Below are 23,345 nucleotides of genomic sequence, written 5' to 3'. Positions count from 1 at the left end.
AGAAAACGCCCTCCCCACCTCACAGAGCACCAGGGACCCCTCAGATACCGGAGATTAGGGCGGTCAACCTAACCGACACATCTACCTCACCGCCCCCATAGCCCTCCCCATCTCAAACCCCAGGCTGGAACCTCCACGCACGGCTTGCGGTTTCGATTCGGAGGGGGCTTGAGTGTGACCCCGCGGAAGGGCGTGGCCGCCGGAAGTGGCCTTCAAGGGTCGGCGGAAGCGGCGAGCGTGGCTTTGGCGGGCGGCGCGGCGCGGCCGGAGCGCTTTGGCGGTTGCACCGGGCAAGATGGCGGACCGCGAAGAAGCGTTGAGGGAGTTCGTGGCCGTGACTGGGGCCGAGGAGGAGCGGGCGCGCTTTTTCCTGGAGTCGGCGGGCGGGGACCTGCAGGTAGGCCCGGCGGGGAAGGGGGGGAAAGAGCTCCCGGAGTCCCCGTAGCTTGCCTGGGGAAAGGGTGGGGGGAGGCCGGGATCCGCCTTTCTCTCCCCCTCCCCGGGCTCTGAAAGGGGTGGGGGGACCCTTCCCCTGAGGGGGGGCTTTCTACCCAGCTGCCCCCTTCTGCGCCCCATCACCCCTCCCTTTCAAGGGGGGCTGGAAGGGGGTCTCTCCCCCCTCTCCCCCTCTTGGACAAAGCCCCCCCTTATTCTGCATTGAAATGGGGCGGGGGGCTTCCCTGGAAGGCCCCACTTCTTCACCTCACACCATCCTCTGTCAAGGAGGGGGGCTGGAAAGGGGTCTTCCCCTGGGTAGTCCTCCCCTCCCCTCTTGGACAAAGCCTCCCTTATTCTGCATTTAAATTGGGGTGGGGGGTCTTCATTAGAAGCCCCCCCTTCTCCACCTTATCACCCTTCTCTGTCAAGGGGGGGGGTCTGAAAAGGGGTCTTCCCTGAGGCAGTCCCTCCCCCCCCTTGGACAAAAACCCCTCCCTCTTTATTCTGCATTGGAATTGGAGTGGGGGGCTTCACTGGAAGTCCCTCCCTCCCTTCTCCACCCCATCACCTCTCCCTGTCAGGGGGGACGGGAAGAAGGTCTTCCCTGGCTAGCCCCCCCTCTTTTCTTGGCCAAAGCCCCCCTCTCTTTATTCTTCATTGAAATGGGGTGGGGGGGCTTCACTAGAGCCCCCACTTCCTTATCTCACACCCCTTTCTGTCAAGGGGGGGAGCTGGAAAGGGGTCTTCCCTGAGCCTGCCCCCTCCTCCACTCTTGGACAAAGCCCCACTTTATTCTCCATTGAAATTGGGGTGGGGAGGGGGATCTCCATTGGAAGGCCTCTCCCTTTTCCACCCTTTCAGCCCTGTCTGTCAAGGGGGGGGGGCTGCAAGGGGGTCTTCCCCGGCCAGTCCTCTCCCCTTTTGGACAAAGCCCCCTCCCTTTATTCATTGAAATGGGGCGGGGGGGGTACTTCACTGGGAGGGACCCTCCCCTCTCTTCTGGCAGAGGGGGGGGGGCGCGAGGGGACAGGCAAGATTATTGCAAGGGGGAGGGGGAAGAAGTGAAAAAGGTTCCTCTCCTGCTGTGACTGTGCATCCAGCCTATGGACGATGGGGTATGTAGTACAGATTAGGGGACTGGGAGGGGGCTTTCTTCTCCCCCTCCCCCCTTCAAAGTCAGCTTCCTTTGGGAACTTCAATTGCTAAGGAGCCACCCAGGGTCTCCCCAAGACTCTGCAAGATGGGGGGGGGGAGGTCACAGGCAGTCCCCGTGTTACGACCTACAATTGAGCCCCAAATGTCTGTTTTGCCCCATTTCAGGACCTTCTTAACTACAGTTATAAGTGAATCATTGCGGTCGTTACAACTGGTAACACGGTTGTTAAATGAATCTGGTTTCCCCATTGGTCAGAAGGTCGCAAAAGAGGATCGCATGATGACCTCGGGACACTGCGACTGTCATAAATATGAGTCAGTTGCCAGGCATCCAAATTTTCATCAGGTGACCACAAGGATGCTTGCAACAGTTGTAAGGGTGAAACGCAGTCATAAGTCATTTTTTTCCAGTGCTGTTGTAACATTGGAACGGTCATTAAACAAAGTTGAGGACTACCTATATAAATCGCGAACAATAAAATAAATGTAATAATAAATAAAGGGTTTAGCGAGGTGAGGAAAGGCCATACATGTCCGTGTTAAAACTGTTGTGTTTCAGTATGAGTTGCCTTGACTTCAATATTAGGTAGTCCTTGTTTTATGACCACAAATGAACCCCCAAATTTGCCTTGCTAAGTGAGACACTTAAATGAAGCTGACGATCTTGCTTGCCACGGGTGCTAAGTGAAACACTGCAGTGCTTAAGTTAGTAACCAGGTTGTTAAGTGAATCTGGCTCCCCCCCTTGACTTTCTGTGTCAAGAAGGTCACAAAAGGTGATCCCGGGGATGCTACGATCGTCATAAATACGAGCTTCTAAGGGTCTGAATTTGGGATCACGGGACCATGGGGATGCTGCAATGTCATGTCCCTTTTTTTTCAAGGCCGCTGTGACTGTCACTAAATGAACAATTATAAGCCGAGGACTACCTGTACAGGTTCGGTTCCAAAGTTATTTCCATTTTCAACCCCACCCCCCGCTAAAAAGAGCAGGTAACACCCTCGTTAAAAGGGGTGGCAAGTGGCACATCCCTGAGTAACAAGCAAGTCATCATGGCAGGTTTGGCATTGAGAAGAATTTGAGACGGAGGGAATCGGGCATCGGCGGGCACCAGTTGCAACCCTTTGGATCTGCCTGGCATCATTTGCACTGAGTTGTAATTTGGTAGCAGGCCGTTCAGGAAGAACTGGTTTGGTTTCTCCTCGCAAGGGCTCTGCTGCCAGGGAGGTGAAAACTCTTACCAATTATGCCCACCGTGAGGGAGACTTCCAGGCTTGCCGGTGGCATAACCACAAAAATCATCTGAAAAATGCAACAATGGGTTGTGACTTCCCGATACAAGGAGTCCTCGACTTACTATAGTTCATTTAGTGACTGGCACTGGAAAAAAAAGGGATTTATTACCGTTTTTCACAGTTACAACCTTCACAGCATCCTCATAATCTTGAGATCAAAGTTCAGATGATTGGCAATGGGTTTCATATTTACGACCGTTGCTGCGTCCCAAGGTCATTTTTGGCGACCTTCTGACAACCGAAGTCAACTGTGTGGCTATCTTAACTGCAGTGATTCGCTTAACAACTGTGGCGAACAACGTGGTAAAATGCAGCAAGACTCACTTCTCGTGTCTCACTCAGCAACAGAAACTTTGGCCTTGATTGGGGTCGTAAGTCAAAGACTGCCTGTATTTGACATAGACAAAACAATTCAGCATAAAGTGCTTCTAAGTTCCTCATGTTCTAGGGGTACTTAGTTGACCCAATTTTCTGATTTCATCCAGTATGTGGGCTGGTTTATACACACGGTTAAGGTCTAGTTTGCTAAACTGTGGGTGTATTATGAAAAGGACTTGGGGTGACATGATAGCATTGTTCCAGTATCTAAGGGGCTGCCACAAAGAAGAGGGGATTCACCATTTTCCAAATCACCCGAATTCTGATTCTATTCCATTCTATTTTATTCTGTTGTGTAACGTTCCCGTGGTTCGCCCATGAGGCCAATGTTGAGAAAAGACAGGAGACGACCTTTCTCGAGATGGAGCGACCCAGATTGGGGGTCTGAGAGCCCCTTTTTTGAGACAGGACAAAGGCAGGAGGAGCAATAGCATGTGGTTAAAAACAGCCTGTAAAAGTACAATTTCTAATCTACTGCTCAGTCTATATATGGTTAAATCCTGGGCGTCAATGGTAGGGCACATCTCAGAATGTTATGTTATTCACTATCAGGATGTTATGGCGTTCTAGGAGTTTGTTTTCTCCTGTGTGATTCAGTGTGACTCTGCAACTATATTACAACACTGTTGTATTTCATTCCACTCCATTCCATGTTCTATTCTATTCTATATTCTATTTTATTCCACTCCATTCCATTCATTCAATATTCTATTCCATTCTATTCTTTATTCTATTCTCAATTCTATTCTATTCTCTTTTCTCTTTTCTATTCTATTCTGTTTTCTATTCTATTCTTTTTTCTATTCTATTCTCTTTTCTATTATATTTTCTATTCTATTTTCTATTCTCCTCTTCTCCTTTCTTTTCTATTCTTTTTTCTATTCTATTCTGTTCTATTTTCTATTCTATTCTCTTTTCTATTCTCTTTTCTATTCTATTCTATTTTCTATTCTCCTCTTCTCTTTTCTTTCTTTTCTATTCTATTCTATTTTTATGCTATTCTATTCTATTTTCTATTCTATTTTATTTTCTATTCTCTTTTCTATTCTATTCTATTTTCTATGCTATTCTATTTTCTATTCTATTCTATTTTATTTTCTATTCTATTTTCTACGCTATGATGTTCTATTTTCTATTCTATTCTCTCTTCTATTCTATTCTCTTTTCTATTCTATTCTTTTCTATTCTATGCTATTCTATTCTATTTTCTATTCTATTCTCTTTTCTATTCTATGCTATTCTGTTCTATTTTATTTTCTATTCTCTATCTCATTCTGTTCTATTTTCTATTCTATTCTCTATTCTATTCTCTTTTCTATTCTATTCCATTCTATTTTTCTATTCTATTCCAATTCCATTCTATATTTTCTATTCAATTCTACTCTACTCTACACTACTCTAGTCTAGTCTATTCTAATTAACTGCGACCGTCATAAATATGAACCCATTGCCCATCATGTTCATTTTGATCACATGAGCATTGGTGGTTTCTGCCACGCTCATGAGTGTGAAAAACGGTCATTAGGTTACTTTTTTCAGCGCTGCTGTAACTTCGAACGGTTACTAAATGAACTTCTGTCCAGTGTCAGTAATGTTGCATGGATTTCTCCAGAAGGAACCCCAATTTTCCTGCCATCCTCCTGGCTGCGTGGGACTGTTTCCATTTGCACAAAAGCCATTTCCCCCCTCGGACAGAGGTCACCCCAATAGAGATTGAGAGAGAGAGAGCATTTGAAAACAAAAATGAAAGATCTATTGTGGCACGCAAAGGTCACACGCTCCGAAGAGGTATTGAATTGTTCGCTTCGGAAAGACACAAAGCGACTTGCTTTCAAAGCTTACCCGGATTCTGTTTTGGGTGAGTCACTCTTGTTGCCCTGAAAGGCTCATGGCCGAATGTGGCATATTTTGAAGCGGGGATGGGATGGGATAGAAGGATAGGATAAGAACAGAATAGAAAATAGGATGGGAATATGGAATGGAATAGGAATAGAATAGAATTACTGTCTAGGGCAGTGGTGGGTTTCAAAAATTTTTGGAACCTACTCTGTGGGTGTGGCCTCCTTTGTAGGAGTGGCTTGCCGGCCATGTGACCTGATGGGAGTGGCTTGCCGGCCATGTGTTTTCTTTCTTTCTTTCTTTCTGTCTGTCTGTCTGTCTGTCTTTCTTTCTTCCTCCCTTCCTTCCTTTTCTGTCTGTCTGTCTTTCTTTCTTTCTTTCTTCCTTCCTCCCTTCCTTCCTTCCTTTTCCTTTCCCCCATCAAGATCCACCTTCCCACCTTTTCTTTCTTTTTCTTTCTTTCTTTCTTTCTTTCTTTCTTTCTTTCTTTCTTTCTTTCTTTCTCTCTTTCTCTCTTTCCCTCTCTCTCTTTCCTTCCTTTTGTTTCTCTGTCCCTTTTTTCTTTTTTCTTTCATCTCTCACTCTTTTTCTTTCCTTTTTCTTTTTCTTTCTCTTTCTTTCTTTCTCTCTCTCTCTCTGTCAGTCTGTGTGTGTGTGTGTGTGTGTGTGTGTGTGTGTGTCAATTCAAAAAAATTTGGAACCTCTTCTGTAGGTGTGGCCTGCTTTCCGTGTCCACTGGTGGAACCTCTTCTAACCGGTTCGGTAGATTTGACGAACCGGTTCTACCGAATAGGTGCGAACTGGTAGGAACCCACCTCTGGTCTAGGGAGATTCTCAGTCATCCTGTTCATGTGACCGTCGTGATATGTGCTGCTCCCCTTTGGAAGCGGCGGAGAGAGCTGAGTTCACTATGGGTAGTCCTTGGCTTACGGCCACAATTGAGCCCAAGACTTCCATCGTTAAGTGAGACATTTGTTGAATGTGCTTTGCCCCTTTCTGCAACCTTTCTAGCCACCGTTGTGAAGTGAATCACTGCAGTCGTTAAGCTGATTGCATGGTTGTTAAGTGAATCCGGCATCCCCCGTCCATAGACTTTGCTTGCCAGAATAAGCCCTACCATGATTTTTCAGGATGCTTGTAATAGAAGCCCTACCCAAAAATAAGTTCCAGTTAAGATTGTCAGCCAGGTGGGATGCATTTAGTGCCGTATTTCCCCCAAAATAAGAACCTAACCAGGAAATAAGCCCTAAACTAGCCGTTTCTGTAACAGCAAATCTGTCTCATCGATAAAACTCAAAAGTTTTGTCCCGTTCCCCCCCCCCCCCCCCCCCCGGCACCACGACAAGCACCAAGTCGAGAAGTGGTTTCCCGGTTGAAATAAAAGTAATTGTGGGTTTTTTTCCCCCCTTTAATCAAAGCAGTCGATTTAGCCATCTCTGCTAACTGCTATCCACTTTTTCAGCCATTCCTCCATTGTGGGAATCAAAGTGTCAAGCGGCCCATGTTCTTAATGGCTGTTGTCATCCTTTGTGGTTGTTAGTTGCAAAGTCGTGTCCTATCACGACTCCATGGATAGCGTTCCTCCAGGCCTTCCTGTCCTCTGCCATCCTCTGGAGTCCATTGAAGCTCAGGCCGGCTGCTTTGGTGACTCCATCCAGCCCCCTCCTTCTCTGTCGTCCCCTTCTTCTTCTTCTGCCCTCCATCGTTCCCAGCATGAGGCTCTTCTCCAGGGAGTCCTTCCTTCTCATGAGGGGGGCAAAGTCTTTGAGTTTCCTCTTCAGGATCTGGCCTTCTAAAGAGCAGCCAGGGCAGATCTCCTCTAGGACTGACCGGTTGGATGGCCTTGCAGTCCAAGGGACTCAATGCAGGAGTCTTCTCCAACATCAGAGTTCAAAGATCTATATAATACCTGTCATCTTTCTCTCCATCAATGTCTGTCTGTCTCTCTCTAGTCTGTATCATTATTAATATCTGTCTGTCTGTCTGTCTGTCTGTCTGTCTACCTACCTACCTACCTACCTACCTACCTACCTACCTACCTACCTACCTACCTACCTATATCTATTTATTACCTGTTATCTTTCTCTCAATTAGTGTCCATCCATCCATCCATCTATCACCTATCATCTTTCCCTCAATCAATGTCTGTCTGCCTATCTGTCTCTATCATATCTATATATTGTTGTTAGTTGCAAAGTCATGTCCAACCCATCGCGACCCTATGGACAATGTTCCTCCAGGCCTTCCTGTCCTCTCCCATCCTCTGGAGTCCATTGAAGCTCACGCTGGCTGCTTCGGTGACTCCATCCAGCCCCCTCCTTCTCTGCCGTCCCCTTCTTCTTCTTTTGCCCTCCGTCGTTCCCAGCATGAGGCTCTTCTCCAGGGAGTCCTTCTTCCTTCTCATTAGGTGGCCCAAGTCTTTTGAGTTTCCTCTTCAGGATCTGGCCTTCTAAAGAGCAGCCAGGGCAGATCTCCTCTAGGACTGACCGGTTGGATGGCCTTGCAGTCCAAGGGACTCAATGCAGGAGTCTTCTTCTCCAGCACCAGAGTTCAAATAGTCATCCTTACTGTCCCTCAATGATTTGTGTGTCTGTGGAAAGTTTTCTCAGGCCACAATGCAGGAAGCCACACCAAGAAAACCCAGACAGTAATTTTCGAAGGGACTTTCCATCTCCTGATGTGGATAAGGATAACACAGGCCGTCCTTGACTTACGTCCAGAACTGAGCCCAGAATTTTCATTGCTAAGCCGCACAGTTGTTAAGTGAGCTCCGCCCTGTTTTACAGCCTTCCTTGTTAAGCGAATCCACTGAACGGTTGTTAAATGAACCTGGCTTCCCCATCGAGTTTGCTTGTTGGACGGTCCGCAGAAGGACATCACGTGACCCCCCGGGGGGGTCACTGCCACCGTCGTAAACATGAACCGATTGCCAAGTCTCCAAATTTTGATTGCATGACCATAAGGATGCGGCAACAGTCATCATTATTGTCAAAAAGCAGTCATAAAGTCGCTTTTTCTGTACCGATGTAACTTTGAATGGCCACTGTATGAACTGTTGTAAGTCGAGGACTACCTGTGGAAGATTGCCCCTGCTAAAGAAGGACTAGGGGTGACATGATAGCGGTGTTCCAATATTTAAGGGGCTGCCACAAAGAAGAGGGAGTCAAGCTATTCTCCAAAGCACCTGAGGGCAGGACAAGAGGCAATGGGTGGAAACTAATCAAGGAGAGGAGCAACCTGGAGTTTCCTGACAGTGAGGACAATTAACCAGTGGAACTCCTTGCCTCCAGAAGTTGTGGGTGCTCCAAAATTGGAAGTTTTTAAAGAAGAGACTGGACAGCTATTTGTTGGAAATATTCTAGGGTCTTTGACTTGAGCAGGGGGCTGGAGTAGAAGAATGGCTGTGAGAGTTGGGCTTGGCTAGTCTAAAGAAAAAGAAGAATTAGGAGTGACATGATAGCAGTATTCCAGAACTTGAGGGGCTGCCACAAAGAAGAGGGGCTCAATTTATTCTCCAAGGCAGGACAAGAAGCAACGGATGGAAACTCATCAAGGAGAGAAGCAAATTAGAACTAAGGAGAAACTTTCCTAACAGTGAGAACAATTAACCGGTGGAACTGCTTGCCTCCAGAAGTTGTGGGTGCTCCATCACTGGAGGTTTTTAAAAAGGGACTAGTCAGTCTACTTGTCTGAAATGATATATGTTCTCCTGCTTGAGCAAGGGGCTGGACTGGAAGACCTCCAAGGTCCCTTCCGACTCTATTATTCCGTTAACGTGCTGTCAGATGGTGTCGTTTCTTAAATGTGTGATGCCGTTCCTTTTTTTTTTCCAGATTGCCTTGGCTAGTTTCTACGAAGATGGCGGTGACGAAGATATCATGACCCTTCCACAACCCACCTCTAGCTCCGTTACCAGAGGCACCGCGGCCAGGTGAAGTAACCCACCTGTCTTTGCGAGAATCAGTGTGAGATCCTAACGTTGGATTCTCCTCTTCCAGAAAAAACACTGGATTTTGGTCTTGGTGTTCTGACCTAGGCTTCCCCAAAAAGCATGAAGCAGAGAATCCTGGTCCCGATAAAACCCTTTTTATTTAATCGAATGTGAATTCCTCCCATTCCCCTTCAGCCAAGGCCTGGCAAACAGTCTTTCGAAGGTGAAGTTATGACTTACTTAGCTTGGGAAGCTGTTATGTAAATAGTTTCCAAATGCAGTTCTGTGCAAGGAAAAAACTTGGCACAGAGTCTCTGGGATTCAGGGACAGATCTTCACACTCCTGAAACGAACGAACAAACTGTTTCCTGCAAAAGCCCATTCCTCTTTTGCTCCTCTTTTATGTCCTCTGGGAGGGCGCATTCACCGTCCACCTGTGGCTTTACTCCCAAGTCTACCCTGATTTCTGAGTTGTTCTTTTCTTCTGACAGTTCTGCGCATGAGCACACGGGGAACAGGCTCCAGCTGTTCCTCTGCCTCACTGCTGACTAGCTCCGAAGGCAGCTGATCACTGCCAGATGGCCCTGGCCCCCTCTCTGCCTCCGACACAGAGCCCTCATCCGAGCCTTCCCCAGACTCCAGGACTGGCCCATGTTCCTCCCCAACCTCCTCACTGTCCGAATCTTCTGCCAGCTCCCATGGCCACTGGTGGGCCACAACACTTGGAGTGCAGAGCAGAATCTGCCAGGGAGGTCTACCATTCCCATCAATGGAATTTCCTTAAGAAGGGGCTTCTGGGAAAATGGCGCTCGGTGGCCATGTGATTGTACGGGTAGTCCTCGACTTATGACCACAGTCAAACCCCCAAAACCTGAGCAAGGCAGCTGTGAAACGCATCTTGCCCCATTTGACAACCTTTCTTGCCTCAGTTGTTAAGCGAATCACGGCGGTTGTTAAGCGGGTAACTCGGTTGCTAAATAAATCTGGCTTCCCCATTGATTTTCCTTGTCAGAAGGTCACAAAAAAGGGATCACGTGACCCCCGGGACACCGCACACGTCATAAACGTGAGTCAGTTGCCAAGTGTCTGAATTTCGATCGCATGACCACGACCCACAAGGGTCGTAAGTGTGAAAAATGGTTGTAGGCCACTTTTTTCAGTGGCGTTGTAACTTTGAACCGTCACTAAATGAATGGTTGTAAGTCGAGGACCACCTGTATTTAAAACTACTTAAGGGAGTGATTTTTTTGTACCCCGTTTCCCTGAAAATAAGACCTTCCCCGGATAATAAGCCTAACCGGGCTTTGGAGCACATGTGCTAAAATAATCCCTCCCCGAAAATATTGCAAGACTGCAGCAGCCATGAGGTGACCACGCTCGCCTCCCCCTGCACCTCAAAGATAATAAGACCTCCCCGAAAATAAGCGCTTATTTCGGGGGTCAAAAGAAAATAAGACCCTGACTTTGTATTCGGGGAAACACGATATTAAAGCAGCAGAATCAGTGGCATATGATACAATTTAGTACTTCTCGCATGTAATTTTCGTGCATCATATTAAATATGATTTATTTATTTTATTTATTTTATTTATTTTATTTATTTTATTTATTTTATTTATTTTATTTATTTTATTTATTTTATTTATTTTATTTATTATTTTATTTATTATTTTATTTATTTTATTCATTCATTCATTCATTCATTCATTCATTCATTCATTCATTCATTTATTTATTATATTTGTTTGCTGTAGGTTGTAGCTTTGCCCAGCACATTATTTGCATGTGATTGATCTTTTCCTCAAATCCCCGGTCTTCATTTGCGGGGGCGTCCTCACTTTTGCAATCTATACAAACTCAGGCTCAGCCCATCGGCGCAATGAGGAAGGTTAGCCAAGCCAGCATGCTGGCTGGGGAATTCTGGGAGTTGAAGTCTACCCATATTGAAGCATCTTTTGTGGCCTGCCAGCGGGCAGCAAATTTGGACAGTGAGGAGGTTGGGGAGGAACCTGGGCCAGTCCGGGAGTCTGGGGAAGGCTCGGATGAGGGCTCTGTGTCGGAGGCAGAGAGGGAGCCCGAGCAGTCTGACAGTTATCAGCTGCCTTCGGAGTCAGACATCAGTGAGGCAGAAGAACGGCTGGAGCCTGTTCCCAGTGTGCTCATGCGCAGAGTTGCCAGGCGAAGGGAACAGCTAAAGAACAGGGGTCGACTTGGGAGTGAGGCCACAGGTGGACGGTGAATGGCCCCTCCCAGAGGGAATAAAAGAGGAGCGAAAGGGGAGTGGAGTTTGCAGGAGACAATTAGTTTGCTTAATTGGTTTGTGACTCTCTGAGGCTCCTTGCCAAGTTCTGCAGATATCGGCCTGGCAGCTCTCCAAGCCAGATAAGGTCTGTGACCGTAAATCTTCCCTTGAAAGATGGGAATGAGCAGAATTCACAGTCATTGAATAAAAGGGGTTTTTTTTTGTCTGGAGAAGGCGTTTGTTTCATGCTCTTGGGAAGCGTCAGTCAGAACAGCATCCTGGCTGGGGAATTCTGGGAGTTGAAGTCCACCCATCTTAAAGAATGCTGGGTGGGGAGTTCTGGAAACAGAAGCCAACCTTGTTGAAGTTTGGAAAACCCTTAACCAAAAGGACTGGGCCAAATCTGAATTGCAGAAGGTGCCCTCAATGGATTTAGAGATGAGAATAATAACCTTCATTTGGATCTGGAATGGGCAGTTGGCAGTCCGTTTTCTACCTGATGCCGTTAAGAGCCGTGGTGGCGCAGTGGGTAGAGTGCAGTACTGCAGGCCACTTCAGCTGACTGCTAGATCAGCAGTTCGGCTGTTCAAATCTCACCGGCTCAGGGTTGACTCAGCCTTCCATCCTTCCGAGGTGGGTAAAATGAGGACCCAGATTGTTGTTGGGGGCGATATGCTGACTCTGTAAACCGCTTAGAGAGGGCTGAAAGCCCTATGAAGCGGTATATAAAAATCTGCTATTGCTATAAAAAAAAAAAAACTCTTTTTGTGACTGTTTCCGATCCACTTCCTGCTTTTACTAGCGCAGCTTAAGTATTGGGTTCCACCACAAAACTGCGTTCGACTAAAGCGCGCTCGACGAAACCACGTAGCTGATGTCATCACAGGGCGACAACAGCGCGGAGACAGAAGCACGCTGTAAACGCTAAACCTAAAATTAACCCCTAAACCTAACCCCCCTAAACCTAACCCTAAACCTAACCCTAAACCTAACCCTTAACCTAACCCTAAACCTAATCCTAACCCTTAACCTAAACCTGAGCCTAACCCTTAACCTAACCCTAAACCTAACCCTAAACCTAAACCTTAACCTAAACCTAAACCTAACCCTAAACCTTAACCTAACCCTAAACCTAACCCTAAACCTAACCCTTACCTTAAGTTGAATCGGCTTGCTTTCAAAGTGCTATTGAAAGCGCCCTTCTTTCTCCGCGCTCGCTGTTGTCGCCCTGTTGATGACGTCAGCGACGCGGTTTAATCGGGTGCGCTTTAGTCGAGCGCGGTTTTGTCGTGCCACGAAGTATTGCACTGAGACCTCCTTCATTTTCATCCTGGTCAGATCCTGCGAAGAGAGAAACCGCATCAGAGGAGGCAGCAAACCTATTTATCATTTGCTTCTTCTTTCTCCAGCGACCACAGGGTGACGTCGTTCCGTGACCTCGTTCACGCTCAGGAGGAGGAGGAGGAGGAAGAAGAAGGACAAAGGTTGGTGAAATGGAAGGAGGAAGTGGGAAAGTCTGTGTGGGTTGTAAGTCGAGGACTACATAAAAAAGCAATCCAGGGACAAATCCCAGTAAGGGTATGGCTAGCTGATGAGAGCTAAATAGCTTGAAATAGATCTATACTAGTCTCCCTTTATTTATTTATCACCACAAATAAAAAAACACAAATATAACAAAGGCAACAGTAAAAATATTGGGTTTCTGTCGTGATGGACTCTTGTGACGAGCCGATAGACAGATGATGGAAGCAGTTAGCTTCCTCCCATAATTTATTTATTTATATATACTTAAAGTCACAACCCCTGGTATGCCCAAGTATGGGAGGAAGGTCACACTTCCACTCTCTGTTCATTAGGCTCGTCACAAGAGACCATCCAGACAGAAACCCAATCTTTTTTACTGTTGCCTTTTTGTTACATTTGTTACATCAGCATAAATATAACAAATATATATATATATAAATATATATATATATATATATATATATATATATATATATATATATATATATATATATATATATATATATATATATATATATATATATATATATATATATATATATATATATATATAAAGGGAGACTAGTATAGATCTATTTCAAGCTATTTAGCAGTAAGGGTATGTGTTAGCCACTAAGCCACAGGTTCTCCTCCTTTATCAGCTGAGCCAGGGAAATAGGTATGTATTTTGTGTCACAACCCCTGGTATGCCCAAATATGGGAGGAAGCATACTGCCAACACAACTGCCTAACATGTAATACAGCACAGGTTCAAATCCCAGTAAGGGTATGGCTAACTGATGAGAGCTAAATAGCTTGAAATAGATCTATACTAGTCTCCCTTTATTTATTTATCAGCACAAATACAACACAAATGTAACAAAGGCAACAGTAAAAATAATGGATTTCTGTCTGGATGGTCTCTCGAGATGAGCCGATAGACAGAGAAAGGAAGCAGTATGCTTCCTCCCATATTTGGGCATACCAGGGGTTGTGACACTAAATACATATATCTATATATAATATATAATATCTCCCAAATTATAATATATAATTTTTCTCCCAAGAGAAAAATGCCCCCGTTTTGGTGAAAAACAAGGGCATTTTTGCCTTCCACCTCCCAGCCATGCTGAGGCCTGCAGAGTGCTTCTGGGGTTGGGGGGAGACAAGAACTTTTTTTTCTTACTTACCTCTGTGAAATCTTGGTGCATCTTATATACCGGTGCGCCTTATAGTCCGAAAAAATACGGTAAGTCTTATTTCCTTTCGTTCAGGTTTTATGCCGGTGGGTCGGAACGAAGCGGGCAGCAGATTGTTGGCCCCCCGAGGAAGAAGAGTTCGAACGAGCTGGTGGAAGATCTGTTCCGGGGGGCCAAGGAACACGGGGCCGTGGCTGTCGAGAGGACAGCTAAGAGTCCCGGGGATGGTAGCAGGCCAAAGGTGAGAACCGAGCACTTTGGTAGAGGCCTAATCCATACTTTTGAGGGGGCTTGGCTAAGGTGGGATGGGGGCGATTTGCTTCCAAGTGGCCTTAAGGATTCCTTGGCACAGAGGGAGGGGTTGCTTGGAGTCCTTGGTGCTTTCTGAGTTCGGTTTTCTTGCAGACATTTCATGACCTAAGTAGGCAATGTCATCAGTGCTAGAAGGGAGTGGGGTTTGTGGAGTAGAGGAGGAAGCGGGGCGGGGGGGAGGATGACTGAGGGGTCCTTGGTGCTCTCTGAGCTTGGTGGTTTTCTCGCAGACGTTCCATAACCCAACTAGGGAACATCATCAGGGCTAGAAGGGAGGGGGGTTTTAGAGAGGAGGAGGAGGAGGAGGAAGAAGAAGACAGGAGAGGAAAGGGAGGAGGAAGGAGGAAGGGGGAGGATGACTGTGTGGTCCTTGGTGTTCTCTGAGCTTGGTGGTTTTCTTGCAGACGTTCCATAACCCAACTAGGGAACATCATCAGGGCTAGAAGGGAGGGGGTTTTTAGAGAGGAGGAGGAAGAGGAGGAGGAGGAAGACAAGAGAGGAAAGGGAGGGGGAAGGGGGAGGAGGACTGTGGGGTCCTTGGTGCTCTCTGAGCTTGGTGGTTTTCTTGCAGACATTTCATAACCCAACTAGGGAACACCATCAGTGCTAGAAAGGAGTGGGGATTGCAGGGAGGAAGGGGAGGACGATGATGAGTACGGAGTCCTTGGCACTTTCTGAGCTTGATTATTTTCTTGCAGACGTTTTATGACCCAACTAGATAACATCATCAGTGCTAAAAGATAGTGCCGTTTGTTTTCTGCCCATATACAATGGTAGGGCTGTTTTTTTCTCCCTCCTGGTAATTCCTTGATTTGGGTACTTTTTCTCCCTTAATGTTTGTCTGGTGTTAATCCATGCTTATCTGAGTTTTCTTTTTCTGTGGAATACTTGACGTTCTCTGAGCTTGGTTGTAAACATTTTGTAACCTAACTAGGTAACATCGTCAGTGGTAGAAGGGAGTGGGCTTTGCAGAGAGGAGGAGGAGGAGGAGGAGGAGGAGGAGGAGAAGGAGGGAGGAAGAGGAGGAGGAGGAAGAAGACTGGTGTGATTGGTGATCTCTGAGCTTGGTTGTTTTCTTGCATACATCTCTTTACCCAACTGGGTAACATTATCAGTGCTGGTAGGGGATGGGTTTGTGGAGGAGGAGGAGGAGGAGGAGAGAGGCAGAGAGGGGTGGAGAAGAGAAGCGGAGAGAGGAGGAGGAGGAGAAATGTAGGTGTTTTCTGAACTTGGTTGCTTTCTTGCAGACATTTCCTGACCCAACTAGGTAACATCATCAGTGCTAGAAAGGAGTGGGATTCTGGAGACGGGGTGAAGAGGAGGAGCAGGAGGACTGTGGTGTCTTTGGTGTTCTGAGTCTGGCTATCTTCTTGCACGTGTTTCATGACCCAACTAGTGGGATTCTGGGAGTTGAAGTCCACAAATCTTAAAAGTTGCCACGTTTGGAGACCCTTGAGTTAGAGGAATAGGAAGCCTTGGTCACCGTAGTGTTATTTAATCCAGTGTTTCTCAACCTTGGCCACTTGAAGATGTCCGGACTTCAACTCCCAGAATTCCCCAGCCAGCGAATGCTGGCTGGGGAATTCTGGGAGTTGAAGTCCGGACATCTTCAAGTGGCCAAGGTTGAGAAACACCGATTTAATCTATATTCTGTCTCCTGTGGATGCTGTTGGTATTTAAAAAAAAACAACCCAAATCAAGATACTTCTAAGAACAGTTTACAAAAATCCCTTGCATTTTGGAATTCTGTGTTCCTCGGTTTCTTAATTTGGAGACTTGCAAGCACGTTCCTTTGTCCTGCGTAAAAAAGCTAAAACAAATCAGGGTGGAGGGGCTTGAAAGGAAAGTTGATGATAGCTTTAAAGAGCAGAGAGGCTTCGTGGAGAAAAACTGGGCTAGCCTCCCCTCAGCATCTGGCGAGTGACTTCTTGTTCCTTCCTCTGTTTTCCGCTCCCTTCCCTTTGCAGCCCTTTGCAGGAGGCGGGTATCGCTTGGGAGCTGCGCCCGAGGAAGAGTCCGCTTACGTTGCGGGAGAATTGAGGCAGAACGCCGCCCAAGATGTGAGTATTTGGAAGGGAATCCGCGGCAGCCGGAAGTTAGAGCTCTGAGGGTCCCAAACCGTATCGTTTGGAAATCCAGTGTTTATCACGGTGCAAGACTAGGAGTCTCCAAACTTAGAAGGTGCTGGCAGGCTGTGGCATGTTTGATTTCTCCAAGGAAGCGGTCAGTAATTGCCCAGCCCTGGGGAAAGTTTTTGGATTTTGGAAAATTAGGAAGCTCTGGATCGGTACAAGAAGACTGCAGATATTCAGTCTTTCTTTCTTTCTTTCTTTCTTTCTTTCTTTCTTTCTTTCTTTCTTTCTTTCTTTTTTTCTTTCTTTCTTTCTTCCTTTTTCCTTCTTCCTTCCTTTCTTTTTCTTTCTCTCTTGCTTTCTTTCCCTCCCTCCCTCATCAAGATCCACCTTCCCACCTTTTTTTTCTTTCTTTCTTTCTTTCTTCTTTCCTTCCTTCCTTCTTCCTTTTTTCCTTTCTTTCTCTTTCTCTCTCGCTTGCTCTCTTTCCCTCCTTCGCTCATCAAGATCAACCTCCCACCTTCCCACCTCTCTCTCTTTCTCTCTCTCTTTCTTTCTTCTTACTTTTTCTTTTTTCTTCCTTCCTTCTTCCTTTCATTTTTTTCTTTCTTTCTCTCTCTCTCTCTTGCTCTCTTTCCCTCCCTCCCTCATCAAGATTAACTTCCCACCTTTTTTCTTTTTCTTTCTTTCTTTCTTTCTTTCTTTCTTTCTTTCTTTCTTTCTTTCTTTCTTTCTTTCTTTCTTTCTTTCTTTCTTTCTTTCTTTCTTTCTTTCTTCCTTCCTCCCTCCCTTCCTTCCTTTTCCTTCCTCCCCTTTCTTTTTTTCTTTCTCTCTTGTTCTCTTTCCCTCCCTCCCTCATCAAGATCAACCTCCCATCTTCCCACCTCTTCCTTCCTTCCTTCCTTCCTTCCTTCCTTCCTTCCTTCCTTCCTTTCTCTCTCTCTCTCTCTCTCTTTCCCTCCCTCTCTCCCTCCCTCTCCCCCCTCTTCATCCCTCCGTCACCTAGAGTGACTTGGATGGCCATATAAATGTTCTCAATTAGTCATTCAATTAGAACACAGGATTTCAGGCTAATTCTACCAACTGCCAGTTTAATCCTGACTGGCTCAAGGTCGACTCAGCCTTCCCTCCTTCCGAGGTGGGTAAAATGAGGACCCAGATGGTTGGGGGCAAATATGCTGACTCTGTAAACTGCTCTGAGAGGGCTGTAAAAGCACTGTGAAGCAGTATATATGTCTAAATGCTATTCCTTCCTTCCTTCCTTCCTTCCTTCCTTCCTTCCTTCCTTCCTTCCTTCCTTCCTTCCTTCCTTCCTTCCTTCCTTCCTTCCTTGTCATGGTGGCACAGTGGCTAATGTGCAGTATTGCAGGCTAATTCTGCTGACTGCCAGGAGTTCGATTCTCACCTCAAGGTCGGCTCAGCCTTGCCTCCTTCCGAGGTGGGTAAAATGAAGACCCAGATTGTTGGGGGGGGGGGTAAGAGGCTGACTCTGTAAACTGCTCAGAGAGGGCTGTAAAAGCACTGTGAAGCGGTCTATAAGTCTGCTATTGTTTGGGAAGGAAGGAAATAAGGAAGGAAGGAAGCCGTGGTGGCACAATGGTTAGAATGCAGAATTTAAAGCTGACTCTGCCCATTGCCAGGAGTTCAATCTTGACTGGCTCAAGGTTGACTGAGCCTTCCATCCTTCCGAGGTGGGTGAAATGAGGACCCAAATGGTTGGGGGCAAGAGGCTGACTCTGTAAACTGCTTAGAGAGGGCTGTAAAAGCACTGTGAAGCGGTATATAAGTCTAAGCGCTCTTACTAACCAACCGATCTGTCTTTCATAGGTCCACGTAGTCCTGAAGATGTGGAAAACCGGGTTCAGCTTAGACAGTGGCGAGCTGAGGAGCTACCAAGATCCTTCCAACTCTCAGTTCCTGGAGTCCATCCGTCGGGGGTAATACTTCTGTCCTGGGGGAGATTCAGACCCAAAGCCGGCACTCGCCAGCTGCTCAGATCTGACCTTCCTGGGGCTCCATTTGTCCTGAAAATAGGAACAGGGTTGGTCCCAGGCTGTGTCTTCCTTCGTTCTGACGGCGGCTTTCCTTCTTTCCCTTCCTTCTAGAGAAGTGCCCGCCGAGCTCCGTCGGTTGGCACGTGGCGGGCAGGTCAACCTGGATCTAGAGGACCACCGCGACGAAGATTTCATGAAGGCCAGGGGTACCTTCAAGGCTTTCACCGGAGAAGGCCAGAAGCTAGGCAGGTAAGTAAGCGGGACCCAACGACCACAATTGAGCCCAAGGTTTCTGTCGTCAGGTGAAGCGTGCGTTGCTTAAGTTCCCCCCCACCCCACCTTTTACCACCTTTCTTGCCACGGTCGTTCAATGAATCGTTGCCGTTGATAAGTTAGCAACTCGGTTGTTAAGTGAACTTGGTCTCCCTCATTGACTTTGCTTGTCAGGAGGCCGCCTGTGATGACCTGCGACACAGAGGTAACACAGGCAGTTGGCTGTGAAAACTGCCCCTTTTATTGCTCCAAATTTTCCTCAAACACCCCCACATTTCTGGCAAGTCCCAGAGGAGGGTGAACACACACACACACACACACACACGCAGACCCCCCTGTTCTGACCCCCCTCGTCCCACACCAACACACACTCCGAGCCAAAGATAAGCTACCGCATTTAATTAACAGACAGACAGGTCCTTGGCAGCAAACTGGCACAGACAAGCTTGGGCAGCAGTCCAGCACAGAGAAGCCGTGGCAGCAATCCAGCCTGCCAAGCTCACAATAATGTTCTCCGACATTAGTTCTTGCGTTGACTTCTGCAAAATGGGCGTGTGCACAAGCAGTCCTTTTTATAGTCTGGAGAGGAGCCTAATGACCACCAGCTGAGTGCAATTACCTCCTGTACTTGCGCAAATGTTCCTGACGCCTATTAGCTCTTCGGTGCCGGGCATCCAGGAACAACTCACTGCTGAGGTCAGGATCACTCCCCCTTGTCCTCCCCACTGGTCCAAGGCTCAGGCGCCTCCTGGTGGCCAACCAGCCTCTCTGCGCCCTGCTTGGAGTCTGAACCCTGTCCAGGGTCCTCCACATCTTCCAGAGCCGACTCAGGGTCTCTCGCTATCGGAGTCTGTTGGCGGCTCCTGCTGAGCCACAACAGGACGCCACCTTAAGTTATTTGTAAAACTAATAAAAGTCAGGATACAGTGAAATAAATAATAAAAACAGTTAATTTTTTCCCTGGCAATCCATCCACGGAGCTTTAATTCACCAGTGGCCGTTCAATGGTATCCTAGCTTAGCCAGGGAGCTGGGCAGTTCCCGGTTGACCTTCTCTGCGAAGGACTTTTTTTTTTGCAAAGACTGCTTCCTCTCAGGCTCCTGTTTTCTCTGCTTTGTCCCCCAGCACTGCCCCCCAAGTGATGGGCATCAGCTCCCCCTCTCAGCAGGCGGAAAACGAAGCCAAAGCTCGTTCCCTGATCACCATCGACGAGGCGGAGCCCACCACCAACATCCAGATCCGGCTGGCAGACGGTGGGCGTCTTGTACAGAAATTCAACCACAGTCACAGGTAAGGGGGAAGGGGCAAAGGGGGATGTGGGGAAGGGGTGGGGGGAGGGCAAAGGAGGAATTGTTGGACTGGCCAAAGCCTCCAGTTGATGCTGGATATGAACTTCCGGCAGTTTTAACAGTTCATTTGGGCAACAAAGCCAATTGGCTGACTTTGGGCCAATCCCCAGGAGACGGTGAGTTCTAGTCCCACCTTAAGCACGAACACCAGCTTGGTGAATGGGCCAATCACCAGGAGAGGGTGAGTTCTAGTCCCGCCTTAGGCATGAACACCAGCTCGGTGACTGGGTCAATCCCCAGGAGATGGTGAGTTCTAGCCCCGCCTTAGGCACGAATGCCAGCTGGGTGACTTTGGCCCAATCACCAGGAGATGGTGAGTTCTAGTACCGCCTTAGGCAGGGAAGCCAGCTGGGTGCTCTGGGCCAATCACCAGGAGATGGTGAGTTCTAGTACCGCCTTAGGCACAAAAGCCAGCTGGGTGACTTTGGGCCAATCCCCAGGAGACGGAGAGTTCTAGTTCCACTTTAGCCATAAAAGCCCACTGAGTGACGTCGGGCCAATCCCCAGGAGACGGTGAGTTCTAGTCTCACCGTAAGGCGTGCAAGTCAGGTGGGTAACTTTGAACCAGTTTGCCTTCTCTCACCCAACCTACCTCCCAGGGTTGTTGTTATGGAGAAAAAAAATAGGACTATTGGGCAGGTTTGCCACCTTATTTAAAAAACAGAATAAAAGTGGCTCAGGGGCTAAGACGCTGAGCTTGTCAATCAGAAAGGTCAGTTGTTCGGCGGTTCAAATCCCTAGCGTTCCTTAATGGACTGAGCTCCCGTGACTTGTCCCAGCTTCTGCCAACCTAGCAGTTCGAAAGCACATAAAAAATGCAAGTAGAAAAATAGGAACCACCTTTGGTGGGAAGGGAACAGCGCTCCATGCGCCTTTGGCGTTGAGTCATGCCGGCCACATGACCACGGAGACGTCTTCGGACAGCGCTGGCTCTTCGGCTTTGAAACGGAGATGAGCACCGCCCCCTAGAGTCTGGAACGACTAGCACATAATGTGCGAGGGGAACTTTTACCTTTTGCCTTACTAATAAACCTTCCGAAAAGCCAACCAACCAGGTTGTCTTTTGTCCGGACAGGATCCGTGACATCCGGTTGTTCATCGTGGACGCCCGGCCGGCTATGGCCGCCACAGGCTTCGTCCTCATGACCACTTTCCCCAACAAGGAGCTCTCGGACGAGGACCAGAGCCTGAAGGACGCCAACCTCCTGAACGCCGTCATCGTCCAGCGGTTCGTATAAGGGATAATCCACCCTCCCGCACCGCCGGTCCAGATCTCCTCTCTCTCTCTCTCTCTTTGCGGCGTTCATCGCCCCCCCATCGCACAAAGTGGCCAGTTTCCCGGCTCTGCGGATTGGCCTGTCGGCGGTTGCGTTGCCCGTATAATCGGGTTTTTTTTCTTTTCTTTTTAATTTCTTCTTATTTTTCCCCCCTTTCTCCTGTGCTGATTCATGGACTTTAGTGGAAGAAACGAAGTACCAAACTGAGACTGGGTTGTAGGGGGCTTATTTTTTTGGGGGGGGGGGTTACTGTTGTGCCTGCCAGAGCCTGGCTTGATGACGGAGGGAGCAGCCTTTTTGGAAGTGGGAGCATGAAAATTGGGGGGACGACTCCCGGAGTCTCTGCTGGGTCGTGTTTTGGAGTGGGCGGCCCCCTCATTCTTTATTTTCTTTCGGTGAGTTAAATAAAGTGAACTCTAAAAAAGGCCCTCCCTCCCCCCCCAAACAAATCCTGTTTTTTCAGTTTGGTCAACTTTAAGATGGGGGGGACTTCAACTCCCACAATTCTGGGAGTTGGAAGTCCACCCATCTTAAAGTTTTCCAATGTTGACAAACGTTGCCATTGACGTCGATGGTCAAATTCTCCCCTTCTCAAACCGGCTAATTTCTCCCTCCCTTCCCACCCTCTTTCTTTCTTTCTTTTTTTTTAAAACCACCTTCACCCCAAAAATGTTTTTGAGGGGCACGATACGACGACACCAGGCAGGGGCTACGTGGTTGAAATTTTGCATGTCGACTCAACATGCAAAGGAATTATTTTTTATTAATTCTCTTCGACCTTCGGGTTTGGCCTTTGGGTTCATTCTTTCTTTTGAGGGGGCCGTAAGGAAGTTCACAGAGGAGAGGGGAGGTGGGGGGAAACTGTCTAACTAAGGCGGGGTGTCTGTCTATCTGTCTGTCTAACCGGACCCTGCCTCTTTTTGAGAATTGGAGGCAGTCCCCCAATTGCCTTTCTGGATTCGTCCTCCCGTGTCTTCAAAAAATCCCTAAAAAGCAATTTTTTTTTCACCCCAATAGCTTTCCTTGTTTGCAATCCCCCCCCCCCTCCGGTCAGTCTAGTCTCCCCTAAAGCTCCTCTGTCCTGTCAGTCACGTTGGGGGTCTGTGAGTCATGCAGCCAGGTTTTTTTTCCCCCACCCCCCTTTACTGTATCTCAAGACATCGCTGGATGGTTCAGAAAAGGATGTTATTGTTTTTTCCCCCCTTTTCCCTTTGTCTCAGCGAACGGAGTCTGCACCGCCTGTCCATGGCGAATTCTGTAAATTATTGTAATGTGTGCATTAAAAAAAACGAAAAGAAAAGGAAAAAAAAAACACCCGATCATCGGAGAAGAGTCTCTGCCCCCTTTTTCTAACGCAAAACGGAGCCAGGGGGTGTGGGAGCTGGTTTGGGCAGAGGGAGGGGGAAATTTGGGTGGGGAAAACCTTTCCCCAAAACTTGGCTTGGTGTGAGTTTACAATAGTGCTTTTGGGGGCGGTGGGGTGAAATTCCTTCCTTTTCAGAAGGATGAATTGGTTGGTAGCAATAATTCAAGTGGGAATTTAGTGCCACAAGGAATTGATAGCAATAGCAATAGCAGTTAGACTTATATACCGCTTCATAGGGCTTTCAGCCCTCTCTAAGCGGTTTACAGAGTCAGCATATAGCCCCCAACAACAATCCGGGTCCTCATTTCACCCACCTCGGAAGGATGGAAGGCTGAGTCAACCCTGAGCCGGTGAGATTTGAACAGCCGAACTGCAGAACTGCAGTCAGCTGAAGTAGCCTGCACTGCTGTATTTAACCACTGCGCCACCTCGGCTCTTCTGATAGGCTGATAAACATTCCTTAATTAAGGGGGTTCGGGTTTTGTTTATCCCCCCCCCCAAAAGGAACGTTAAGCCATTTCATGAATCCATTTTCTATATCAGGGATGGCAAACCTTTTCGCCACCAAGCGCCAAAAAGGTTACAAAGAAATGTTGCGCACGCATGCATGTACTCGTCAGGGCCACAGGGCTCCGGAAAAGCCGAACTCCCGTGTTCTAGCACGCATCCGCGCCCTACGATCGCCTGGCCGGCGTGCGCATTGGCGGGCCGGTTTTCGGCAC

The 23,345-nt window shown here is 47.6% G+C and overlaps 1 protein-coding gene across 1 annotated transcript; it reads left to right on the top strand.

Moving 5' to 3' along the window:
• The first annotated feature begins 260 nt into the window (after window positions 1-260).
• NSFL1C (NSFL1 cofactor) lies at window positions 261-21,693 on the top strand. Its single transcript, XM_087720650.1, has 9 exons — window positions 261-397; window positions 8,939-9,036; window positions 12,688-12,762; window positions 14,056-14,221; window positions 16,260-16,352; window positions 18,192-18,301; window positions 18,470-18,607; window positions 19,757-19,921; window positions 21,056-21,693. The coding sequence occupies exons 1-9, from the start codon at window positions 296-298 to the stop codon at window positions 21,216-21,218; spliced, it is 1,110 nt and encodes a 369-aa protein (XP_087576776.1). The 5' UTR covers window positions 261-295; the 3' UTR covers window positions 21,219-21,693.
• Window positions 21,694-23,345: the final 1,652 nt, after the last annotated feature.

This window comes from Thamnophis sirtalis, unplaced genomic scaffold, assembly GCF_051295495.1.
Source record: "Thamnophis sirtalis isolate CommonGarterSnake01/CBP01778 unplaced genomic scaffold, rThaSir2_p1.2 scaffold_7, whole genome shotgun sequence".
NCBI classification, from domain to species: Eukaryota; Metazoa; Chordata; class Lepidosauria; order Squamata; family Natricidae; genus Thamnophis; species Thamnophis sirtalis.
Note: the sequence above shows the minus strand (reverse complement) of the source record. Positions and strands in the feature narration are given on the sequence as shown.

Excerpts from the sequence above, each read along its gene's own strand:
- NSFL1C (XM_087720650.1), top strand. The coding sequence starts at position 296 with ATGGCGGACCGCGAAGAAGCGTTGAGGGAGTTCGTGGCCGTGACTGGG. Across the intron at positions 398-8,938 it reads CGGCGGGCGGGGACCTGCAG|ATTGCCTTGGCTAGTTTCTA; the intron begins GTAGGCCCGGCG and ends TTTTTTTTCCAG. Across the intron at positions 16,353-18,191 it reads GGCAGAACGCCGCCCAAGAT|GTCCACGTAGTCCTGAAGAT; the intron begins GTGAGTATTTGG and ends TGTCTTTCATAG.